Raw genomic sequence first — 12,699 nt, forward strand, 5'->3', positions numbered from 1 at the left:
ATAATCTTGTCGGTTAATGGTTAATAATCGGTTAGCAGGTAGCCTTCCATTAACTAGCTAAGCTAAACATGCTTAAATTAAAATGCCTAAAGCTAAACTTCTCTTGTATTCACGTTTTTAAACCTGTTGTCTAACCAAAGAGAACATTATAACCTTTTTAGTCCACAACTTTTGTGATCTGATGTAGCTTCTTGTCACAGAATGAGGCAGCAAATATGTTCCATAGCCTACTAATACATCGATTATCAATGGATTATAAATATATTCAATTATTATGAAAATACCAGAGATGGCTTGAATAACAAAGATAAACTATACATTGTTGTAGTCGAGTGTTTATAGCGTTTGTTTTATCATTCAAAATGTTTATATCTTCTGTTTACTCAGTTACAGTGATAGCGATGCCTTTGTCCATATTGGGGATTTCCTGCTGCTTCTGTGACTGGATATGTGGATTTTTTGTGCGAGGGCGCCCTAGTACGAATTAAAAACACATCGTGTTTTTAGTGCTAATGGCCAATCCAATGATTAATTGTTAATTTTTTTAATAATGTTTTTATAAGTATCGGTTCAGGCACCGATATCGTTTTAAAAGTATCGGTTTGGCAACGGTATCGAAAAAACCCCAAACGATACCCAACCCTAGTGACCGGCTCGAAGACTTGGAGGGCAAAACATCCATAGAACTGCAGGGCAAGCCCGTCAATTTTCCATCTGTTTCACAGCCTCAAATATTTAGATCACCTCTCAAAAGAATAAAACAAAGGTATGTTAACAAAATGCAAGTTTTGGCCATTTGCAATCCTTTTTAAGCACCCGCGGCAATATTTCAATCATTAAACAGTGCGACCAAACATTGTAAAAACACTTAAAGTGCCTTAAAACGGTAATATTAAAATATCAAATTCAGTAATCTCTATAGTTAATGATGCATTGTTTACATAGACAAGCAGATGAGACCGGAATATGAACGCAATTCGCGTAATGGTTCAGTGTTTTTTTTCTATGGGAAACCACTTAACGTGAAACTTTGCACGTTGTGTTTATATTCTGGCTTCATCTGCTTGCTTGTACAAAATATACATCATCAATAAGGTGTTTACTGAATTTTGCCTTTTAATATCTGCGTTTTACTACATTATTACTTAATGCAAACTGCGTAAAAATAACTGTCGGTCAGTGGAGCAAAGCTTCGTTTTGCCCTCCATGTGGGTGTGACATCACTTGAAAACTATCAATAGAAGTGCAATAAAATTTAGCTTTTGAGTGTAGAACATATTTCCTCGAAACAGAAGGTCTACTGTAGGACGCTGTCACAGTCAAAGAGGAATTCCCCCTCGAACAGTAAGAAGTGTCTGTCCAGTAGTGCCGCTGTTATTTGTGTTTGCTAAACATTTTGTAGATTCATGTTGTTTATTTTAAGTGTGCTGTACGGCGTAAAGCGCTGTGTAGGCCGAGCCTGTTTATCACCATAATTGGCTTTGGCTTTTACATATCTTTGTGGATGATGCTTGTTCACTGATTGAATTTCTGGACATGGTTACTTAGGAGATGTCTTGTGGTTGTTTTTGTGTATGCGTTCTTTAAAAAAGGACAGAATTTATCAGGATGATTTATTTTTGCTACTAAAAATATTTTGTGTCCTAAAATAGCAAGATGCTGCAGCGGATGGCAGTGGTTCAGACCTTTTTGTTTAGAACCTAATCGTCACATTTCATCATAAGCTGAGAAACAGGGAGGGAATGTAGGTATTCTCTGAAATATGGATGCAGTATTAAAATAAACAGCATACATCAAACCAGCAGCACATTAAGAGTGAAGTTGATTCGCTGTAGGATGGTGGGGCTCTGCCTTTGATGGATGAGGCCATTCATCATGCAGTGGGGGTACATTAGATGGCTGTCTCTGTTTACACAAGCACTGCCCTCCAGGCCACGTCTTCAACCAATAGGGCTCATTCATGAAACACAAACAGAACCAATTTCTGTGTAACATTTGGAGACTCAGTGCTATAACCTTATGACATACAGTTGTAACCGTATTTGGGGAGCTACTAAAAATAGCAAATATAATGTTCATAGAATAACTACCTAATCCAAAATGATCCGAAATGGGCATCACCACATGCCATGGATATTCTATTCTAAATAATTAAATCTATACATGTTTCATGATTTAGTCCCACTGTGTATTTTGTGTTGTGTTTTGGTATGTTTCCAGAATTATCTGTCGTTTTTCAAAAAGAGTTATTTTTGAAGTGTCGTACTGGTAATCTTCTTAAAGCATAATTGGAATATTATAAGAAGAAACAAATAAGCAAATACTTTCTGATGAGTTTAAGTCATTCCATCGCATCCCTGTCCTGTCCGCATGACCGAAAACACATCTCACTCAAAACTGTTTGAATTAGTTTAAAAGAAGAACAATTTCTTTCAGAATGAGTATCGATCCATTTAATCCTGGTTCCTATAGTTTTTTTTTTTTTTACTGATAATGGATGCCTCGTCACATTTGGGTCAGATTTGAAGTCTTCTGAAGTGTGACGCTTTGTTTGAGATGTACTTTAAATTTTAGCTTTATTGATATTTTCTGTAATTTTTTTTTTTTTTTCCTTTGACCTAAATACAATTCGTACTATGGCTTCATTAACAGCCAATGGAAAAATAATAACGGACTATTAATTAATTCATGCAGGAACAACTTTGCCAATTGTTTCACATTATGCTAACATTTTAATGGCTATAATGTTTTTATTCAGATATTCAGAGACCACAATCAGTAAACCATTCATAGGCGATTCCCCTGAAAAGTGTAAACATAGTGTCTCTGTGATACTAAAACATTACAATTAATTATTATTCTATATATTTTTTGAGCATCTGGCCTGCTGGAGTCACAGCTACAGTGGTTCCAGATTCAGGGCCATCTGTTAGATGGGATATTAGTAATAAAAGTCCATTTGAAAACTATTGTTGCAGTTCCATTTGGTGCATAAATGATACACTTGAGGTTTAAACTTTAGTAAGTGTGTAGAGGACCTCAGGATTTTTGTAACTATAAATTAAATTGATTAAATAGCCTACACTGTAACAAAAACACAGTTGGAGTATTACATAAACATTTTCTCCCCTGCTGTACCTCTCCTTTTTACATATGAAATGAATAACAGCATTTATAAGTTATTGTACAAATAATAATCTTTTTTGTAATATTAAAGGGGTCCTATTATGCTCTTTTACAAAGTCTTGATTTTGTTTTGGGGGTGCACTAGAACATGCTCTCATGCTTGGTGGTTCGAAAATCACATTATTTTTCACATAATTTACATTATTACAATACCTTTCTCCCCAGCCTGACACAAACGACTCGATTAGTTCCGGGTTTGAAAAGGCCAGTGTTTTTATAGCACAGCAAACTCAAAAGATCAAAGAAAGTGCCTTTTGCGTGAGCGTGTGTGTGAAGTATGCTGCTAAGCATGTCCTTGCTTTGGTGTCTTTGCCTTTGCGTGCTTTTCTCTGTTCCCCTCATTGGTGTGCCAATGTCATCTGGCATCACTGCCAGCCCACTGTGGGTGCCAGTTAGATGCCAACCTGTCTGTTTCTATGAAACATAACGTTTCCATCTAAAACGGAGCCGGAGCCGTGACACATGCACCCCAAACCCCATCCCCCCACACACACAAGCCTCTTTCTGTATGAATGATGTCATACAGATGGCAGTTAGTGATGTAAAGAGCGGCCCGTGTGCAAGTTGTGCACCTTTGCTCTCATTAAACAGACAGGCAGCATGCATAATATTTTCCTATTATTATTTTAGAGACATTTGAGCCGCCTGCTTCAATGCCTGGATCAGTTTGCAGATTTTACTTTTTGACATAGCACATGCTCATGCGCTGGAAGAGTGTTTATTGTATGATATGAAATTTAACTCTCTGTAAATGCCAATTCATGTAATCATGACCTATTTCAAAACCATGTTTGTATCACCATCTCGTTACAAGACAAACTATATATAGTATTTCGGTAACACTTCAGCATAGGGACCAGTTCTCACTATTAACTAGTTGCTTATTAGCATACTTATTATTATGGGCCAAGCACCACAGGTGCTTAGGTACCTATTGTATCTGTTAGGATTCTTCTTCTTCTGCCATTGCGTTTATGGCAGCCCATAGAACCACTTTCGGGAAAGTTGTGAAATTTGGCACACTTATAGAGGATAGTGTCAATACTAACCACAGCAAATTCAGAGTCTCTATCTCAAACTCTCTAGCGCCACCACTTGTCCAAAGTTTCACTCATGTTTATGCTAATAACTTTTGAAGCGTAAGCCGCAAAAAGAAAAGTCAAATGGATTCCAAAATGCAAAAATTGTAAGGTTTAGTTTTTTTTCGATATTTTCAATTGTTCTTAAACCCTACTTTTTCTAACTTGTCCTAGACGGTTAGTCCAATTTTCACCAAAATTGGCTTAGATCATCTACAGACCATGCTGGAAAAAAGATATGGAATTCAAGTCGATTAGTCAAACTGTTCTCGAATTGACATATTGTTACGAAACTTGGTATGGTTCATTAGCACAATGCCCTGGAGGAGCGTGAGAAGTTTCGATCCAGTGTCACCTAGTGGTAAAATCAAATATGGTCGACTTATTTTCATGGGGGTCACCTTTATAGACTCCTGAATCCTTGCCGAGTCCAGCGGTACCAAACTGGCCAGGTTTTGCCTTATGGTTTGCGCAACGTTGCATTTTAGTGCTTAGAAAACATTTGCCAATATCTTAGAAACGTTACTCCGATTGGCAAATTCGGAAACATAGCATGCCGGCTCTTTGCTAATGCCCAATTGCGAAATTTTGATAGTAAGTGGCACAAAAATGCAAACAAAGTCGACCATCTCTCATTTTTTCTATTCTCGTATATAAAAATGTCTATAACTCCAAAACAAAATGAGATATTTTCACCAAATTTGACACACATATGTATGGGCACACTCTAAGGACACATAAAACAAATGGTGGGATTTTGCCTTTTGGTGGCGCTATAATTGAACAAAACATGAAATTGTCATTGACTACAATGGAGTATTATGATAGAAAATGTTTTATTTTTCGAATGCACTGGTGTACTATTACGAAACTTTGTATGCACCATCGAGACCATGACCTGAAAGTACTCAAAAAGTTTTGAGACAGGGTTATGCTGAGAACAGTGATACCAACGTTGCTATAGTCAGCCAAACTTCCTGTCCGCCATTTTGATTTTCTTTAAAAACCTACTTTTTCAAACTCCTCCTAAACCGTTGGTCCGATTTTCACAAAAATCGAATCATATCATCTTCAGACTATGCTGACCAAAAGTTATGGATTTTGTATCGATAGACAAAACCGTTTTTGCGTACCTTAGCAACGAATTTGAGGCATGCAGCCAAAATGACACTTGAAGCTGTATATCTGCAATGCATTGGCATATTGACACCAAACTTTGTGTGTGCCATTGTCAGCTCACACAGAACACACCACATTGATTTGATAACAGCGCCACCCATTGATCAAACGTGATAAGCCAATAAATCATATTACTAGAGGTTTATTTATGATCTTTCAGCCGTTTTGACCTAAAACGTCCTAAAATGGCTTCAATTACTAATTTCTGTAGTTGGTCTGATGCTTGCTTCTGTAGTGCTTGGCCCCGTAATTGCTGCTTGCACCTGTATTTAACATACTAGCATTGGCTGTTTATTAGTACTTATAAAGCACTCATTCCGCATGATCTTATTCTACATCCCTAATCCTACCCAATACCTAAACTTAACAAGTACCTTACTAATGATTAATAAGCAGCAAATTAGGAGTTTATTGAAATAAAAGTCATAGTTAATGGTTTGTTAATGGTGAGAATTGGACCTTAAAATAAAGTGTGACCAGCATTTCCTGAAGGAAGTATCAGTGCTTGCAAGGCAACAACAAGAAAGTATGATTTAGATTTTTAATCCTGAAATAATGGTGAGGCCCAATGCAGTGACCAAGTTTGTTCTTCTGACGCAAGTATAAACTAAAAATAAAAAATAGCGACCTCAGGAATTTCAGGGTTTGATTGACAAGTACACATTACAAGCATCACTTACTGCAGGCATTCAGGCAGTATCCTAAACTCCAAATTATCATCACTTCATCTTGCAGTTACAATCACTTCTGTTGTCTAATAGCGGCTTGCAAACATGCAAAATTGCATTAATTAGCCTACAGTAGCTAAAATGGGCATTTGCAAAAGACAGCTAGATAGTGGAAAAGGAAGCATCATCAAAGGCTGAATGAGAATGATGAAACTGACCTCTATTGCTGCTCATTTTGATGATCTTTGTTCAAAAATACAGGCACATTCATCACAATAAGAGATGCAAACTGCAGTTATGGCTCTAATTTCAAAATTAAATTGTCTCAATTAATGGTTGTCTATCAGTTAAACATTTTAATGGCATGATATGATGAATAAATGCCCCTGATTTAAGATAATTTCAAATATTACATTATTGAGGCCTAAAAATCATTTAATAGACATCATAAATATAATTCAGTCATATAATTGAACACAAGTTCTTTGCGATCCATTCAGTTAAGTTTGTCTGTCTCACATGATCACATGATGTAATTGACAGTGATTGTCTAAATATTTCAGATACACAAACTGGACATTTTCATGCACGAGATAAATTCTACAGAGTTTTGCTTTCATAGCCAACCTGCAATGCATGATTTTTCAGTTCATATATAACATGTCGCCTCAGGCTATTAATAACTTTTAGGCTGCTCTTGATTCATAACTCAAAACAAAATTGGCTGCTGTTTTGCAATTGTTGCTGATATGACTGCCGTAATGACAGGTTATTCTAATGATCAGAGGGTTAGATTTAGTTATGTAAATGACCAGCCTTGGCAGGCTATGTCTATCTAGCATGCTTTATTATATTATTTATTCAGTGCAGCCTTATATAAGATAAAGTTGATCACAAAGTGCTATATAGGTTGCAGATTTCAATAATGTATTACTACTTCACAGCTTCTTTTCCACTAACGAACGACTATTACCTACTCCGAAAATAGCCGCAGGATGGACACAGAGTGCACTGACTTGCCTTTGGTATTTTTAGTAGGCCTACTACACGTATATTCAGAACCTCAAACCTCGACCCAACTCACAATAAAGCTTCAGGTACTTCTGACTGTAAGTCCCAGTACACTTTAACGCATAGCAGACTTTTTATTTCTAATATCCTCACATCAAAAATCTCTTTTTTTAACACTTTTTCTGAAACCACCTGATTTGTTATTAAACATTCACTTTTCAAAATCAAGTCTAGATCAGAATTATTTTCCTCATTGTAAATGTTTCGTAATGTCAAATTATGAAGGTAAATGGTTGTAAACTTTAAATAATTTTGTAAAATATTTATAAAAGCCATATAATTATAATGTATCTGTTCATTTACACAAAATGACTCATTATAATGTTATATGAGTGAGACAGGACATTATACAGGGGTAAACTGTCACACTAGTAAAAATGTTGATTTTATAGTATAAAAGAGAAAGTTAGGTAGCTAGTTCCCAACACTGATATTGACTGTAAGTGTGTGTTTCTGTGTGTGTGTGTGATACAGGTGATGGAGTATGAGAACCGGATCAGAGCTTACTCCACCCCAGACAAGATATTTCGCTACTTTGCCACCCTGAAGATCATCAATGAGCACGGAGATGCGGAGGTGTACATGACACCACAGGACTTCGTGCGCTCCATCACGCCCAATGAGAAACAGCCAGAGAGTGAGTTTCAGTCTTGGGCAAAATTCAGAATTGATTATTCTAACTGGACTCATCAGAGAGGATGTTGAATTGGAATCACCGGTTAGAGGCATTTACAGAATTGAAAAGAAATTCAGCAGTCAGCTGAGAGTCTAAATTGTTATTATTATTATTTTGACTGACTATAGGGCCTTTCACAGCATGGGAACCTTTTCATGGTACCTGAACTAATTGTGGAATAAATTAGCTTCTACTTCAGAGTAGGCTCTAAAACAGTTCTATAGGAGCTATCAGTGACGTAAGTGTACGCTGATTGGCCAAATGCATGCGAAACACCGGCTACCCAGCATTTTTAAAAAGCTATGTAAACAGCAATATCGGCATTTACCTGTTGTGTTCGTTTCTCAGCGTCGATGATATGTAACACTGCAAGTTGTCATAAAAAATGTTTGTCTCTTAGCCCAACCTTTTGCTCTTGCAAAAAAATTGTGTTTACATTCCATCTCCGTTATCACAAAACCCGCTACACACAACAAAAACAGCTCTGACCACAGCGTTCGCCATTCATCGGTTGTTGACGTTTATTAATGCCACGCAAAAAGACATCGATGTCGGCCGCTTCAGAGTTCCTGCTGCCAGTGCGAATGAAAACCAGGAAATCGGCCCGAGGGAGAAGTTGGTTTTGCTGGCTAGTTCCTAGAACTACGTAGTGCGAAAGCCCCTTTTGTCTATTTATTCTCTAATATATCGATTTTTTTTTCCTCAGGTGAAACTAATGTTCAAAAATACTATTTTCTCAGGTTCAGTACAGTTAAAAAATGACAGCCATGATTGACAAATTAGTGAAAAATGTACTTATTTTACAACAGTTACAAATATTTATAATTTAGTTTTGTTTTAATTCTACTTGATTCAATTAAAATTCTACAAACTGCTCTCTGCATCATTTCAAATTCAGGAGATTGAAAGGCATTCAATTGAATTCCGAATGGTGCACAACCCTATCTTGCTCATGTATAAAAACATCACACATCTGTCATGTCTCTTCGTGCTGAGTTTCCTTCTGTATCTGTAAATAACTCTAAGCTTGACACACTCATAAATACACTGGTAGCCACTGGCTTTGGAGCGGCGTGACTTCCTCACTCATTTCCTCTGCTCTAATCCAAGTCTGTAACATTCCTCTGAGGGCTGAAGCGCTGATCATGGGTTTTTAACCTGCCATGATCCTAACATAGCAGTGAAGAAAACTGAAAACTACTCCACGGACAGGTGGCGCTGTAGTGTGAAATTCAAACCATTGTCACAGTGTTGACCCAGATCTACCAGCTGATCTGCCAAACCAGGGCTACGTTCCACAATTGTTATGCCCCTTCACTTTGCTGATCTGCCTATGTCTCACGAACATGCTCTCGTGCCCACCACTGCAGAAACAGAGTGGCCCAAGCCCTTAATCACTAGGAATCCGCTACGAATCTGATTTATTATTTACTACCAATGGGTGCAGGTTCAGTGCAGGTCATCTATGATGTCACAATCAAAGCTGAATTTTGGGAGATGGAGCTGCCTGAAGCATACATATGAGTTGACTCCAAATTTGACAGTTTGAGGATCTTTCAGCAGAAACTTCTTTCTCAGGGACTCCTCTCAAGAGAAGTGCTTAGGGAAGGGAGTGTATGTTTAAAGTGAAATGGAAAGCAGCCCACAACATAAAATCCAAAAACAACTAAGTTGCCATTTTTTTTTTTTTTTTTTTTTTTTTTTTTTTTTTTTTTTTTATACATATTCTGTTGTATTCTGTGCTATAACCATATAAAAACATAAAAAATGTGGTCGATGTACCACCTGTCAAATCAACATGATGACATTACATCCAGTTTCAGTTACACTCTTTATAAATACCGTTAATCAAATACCCATACCCGTACTATTAAATACCCATTTCGCACTTTGTTTCTACTTTTTGTATATTTTCTTATTTTTTTATTGAAAATAAATGCCTCTGTGATCTGATATGTGGTGAGAAACGGGAGAAGAAGAGGATCTGAAAAAAGCAAATTCGAGCATCTAAAGCTAAAACTATTTTTACTCTCAATGTTCAATATCAGTTACCAGCTTGGATTCTTTTCTAATTTTGTGTGGCTCAACCAGACAAGCTATATTTTAAGCCATGTTGCCAGATAATGTAGCCTATACTTTGTCAGTAATGTGGGATAATATGCTTTCCGTGGATTTTCACAAATCGTTTTGTTTGAGGGAAAAAAATATGAAATTTTTGGGTTTTCAGATCCAAGTGGAAGTGCTCTAAAGGAAAGTCCCACCTTTCATTTAAAAGAGACATGCATGCACATTATCTAGGCCAACCTGGAAAAATACAGTATTTTAGCCTAATCTGAGCTAAAGAAGCTAAATATATGACATTATAACAATATTTACATTTCAGGACTTTGACTGTGGTAGTACCCTTGCTGTCTATGGAGGGTCTGAGAGCTCTTGGATTTCATCAAAAATATATTAATTTGTGTTCTGAAGATGAATGAAGGTCTTTCGAGTTTGGAATGACATGAGGGCGAGTAATTCATGACAGAATTGTCATTTTTGAATCAGAATCAAAATGAGCTTTATTGGCCAAGTATGTTTACACATACAAGGAATTTGTTGTATTGACAGACGCTCCACAGTGCAACAGAAAGACAGCAACAGGACAGGACACAGATAATAAAAGAATAATATCCAAATAGACAATGTACAAAGCAGCAAAAACACAATATATAATATAGACAACTATGTATGTACAGGTCAAGTATGTGCAAATTAGAAATGAGAAAATAAATATAAAATAAGGGAGTGTGGTGAATGGATAATGTATTAGTTGTGTGTTCTGTGTTTATTGTTGAGTGTTCATGAGATGGATTGCCTGAGGGAAGAAACTGTTCCTGTGTCTGGTCGTTCTGGTGCTCAGAGCTCTGTAGCGTCGACCAGACGGTAACAGTTCAAAGAGGGAGTGTGCTGGATGTGAGGGGCCCAGAGTGATTTTACCAGCCCTTTTGCTCACTCTGGATAAGTACAGTTCTTGGAGAGTGGGGAGGGTTGTACCAATGATTCGCTCAGCAGTCCGGACTACCCTCCGTAGTCTTCTGAGGTCAGATTTGGTAGCTGAGCTGAACCAGACAGTTATTGAAGTTCAGAGGATGGATTCAATGAATATCCCACTTCAGGTCCTGAGAGATGGTGGTGCCCAGGAGAATGACTCCACTGCAGTCACAATGCTGGAAATTAGGCAGATAAATTGCGCTGTCTGGTATGTCGCCGTTTAGCCAGGTTTCCATGAAAAATCCTTGTTTGTCCGGGACAGCAGAAGGAGTTCGTCCGTTTTGTTGGGTAGAGAGCGGAGATTCGCCAGATAGATGCTAGGCAGTGGCGTTCTAAATCCACGCTGACGAAGCTTCACGAGCGCGCCGGCTCTCTTTCCCCGTCTGCGCCTCCTGTAGCGTTTGACCAGAGCTACGGCTCCGCCAACTACAATGTCCAGCAAAACGTCCAAAAAAATCAAAATCCGGTAAAAGATTTTGTGGTGTGTTCTGCCGAATGTTCAGCAGGTCATCCCTGGTAAAACTGATTGTATTTGAGAAACAAAAACAGGAAAAACAGTACAAACACCGAAGAGCAAAGCACAATAACTTCCATCAGCGGCGCCATCTTAGCAATGCGTTTCTATTTTTGAGTGAATTTGAACCTTTACGTGAGAAGAGTTTTCTCTCAATAAACTCCTAATTTGCTGCTTATTAATAGTTAGTAAGGTAGTTGTTAAGTTTAAGTATGGGGTGAATTAAGGGATCTAAAATATGGCCATGCAGAATAAGGCAACAACGTTTGCTTTATAAGTGCTAATAAACAGCCAATATGCAAGTAATATGCTTGCTAATAAACAACTAGTTAACAGTGAATAGTGTTCCCTAATCTAAAGTGTTTTTCCCGAATTAAGTTATTGAAACGTAACCTTAGCCTATAGTTTTCTCCATTCAAGCAGACAGATAGAGGTGTGGCCTAGAAAACAGGTACACTCTAAAAAATGCTGGGTTAAATACAGCCCAGTGCTGGGTAAATATTGGACAGAACACATGCTGGGTTGTTTTCAACCAGTTGGGTTAAATCTTTAACCCGGCCTTCTGGGCAGTAACTCAACCGCTGGGTAAAAACAACCCAATCGCTGGGTTCATCCATATTTTACCCAGCGCTGGGTTGTGTTTAACCCAGCATTTTTTAGCGTGTACCCTTGGGCATTACCAAGATGGCCGGCAAATGAAATGCGTTAGATGGTCTATATTTAATAATTTCATTATATTATCTTCATATGACTTTTTACATTCTTTACATTATCGGATGCAAATGGCTACATCTTGGCGTTTGCATTTTGATTGAAGCTTGAATTTTGCACAATACCTCCCTCCTGGGTCGTCTTGGGCCCTGTTCTCCATTCCACTCTCAAATGATACCGGAGTCCATGACAGCTGAGCCAGGAAAACAGCTGTTGTGTGTAAAGCGATGGCAAACTAAGCAGAGGCTTTTAAAAGAAGGGATGCCACAGTGAAGCCCAACTTGGCGAGTGTGTGTAAGAGGGCGAAATTTCTTGGTAAATTAATTATCACGGTAGAATGAAAGACACAGTCACTCTCAGCCAGAGGCAGAGCTGATGCAAGAGATTTGATCACTGTCCATGAATAACTGATAGAGGTGCTGATGGCTGCAAATGTATGTATTTGCATGTGTGACTGCCTTTACACTTTCAGTTCAGCATTTTCAGACCAGTCTGCATCATACATTTGTCATTTTGGACAGTAAATTGGATGATGCACTGTTATGAGATCACACATTTTTGTCTTAATCTGATTTACATAAA

General features: G+C 37.8%; 1 protein-coding gene across 1 annotated transcript in view; it reads left to right on the top strand.

Annotated features, from left to right (window-relative positions):
* Positions 1-12,699, top strand: part of LOC306882816 (calcium uptake protein 1, mitochondrial-like) — a 69,130-nt gene that overhangs the window by 17,069 nt on the left and 39,362 nt on the right. Inside the window, exon 4 of the mRNA XM_079437729.1 lies at positions 7,658-7,820. Coding sequence (XP_079293855.1) covers positions 7,658-7,820 — 163 coding nt within the window. The remainder of the gene's footprint in view (positions 1-7,657; positions 7,821-12,699) is intronic.

This window comes from Barbus barbus, assembly GCF_936440315.1.
Source record: "Barbus barbus genome assembly, chromosome: 16".
Taxonomy (NCBI): domain Eukaryota; kingdom Metazoa; phylum Chordata; class Actinopteri; order Cypriniformes; family Cyprinidae; genus Barbus; species Barbus barbus.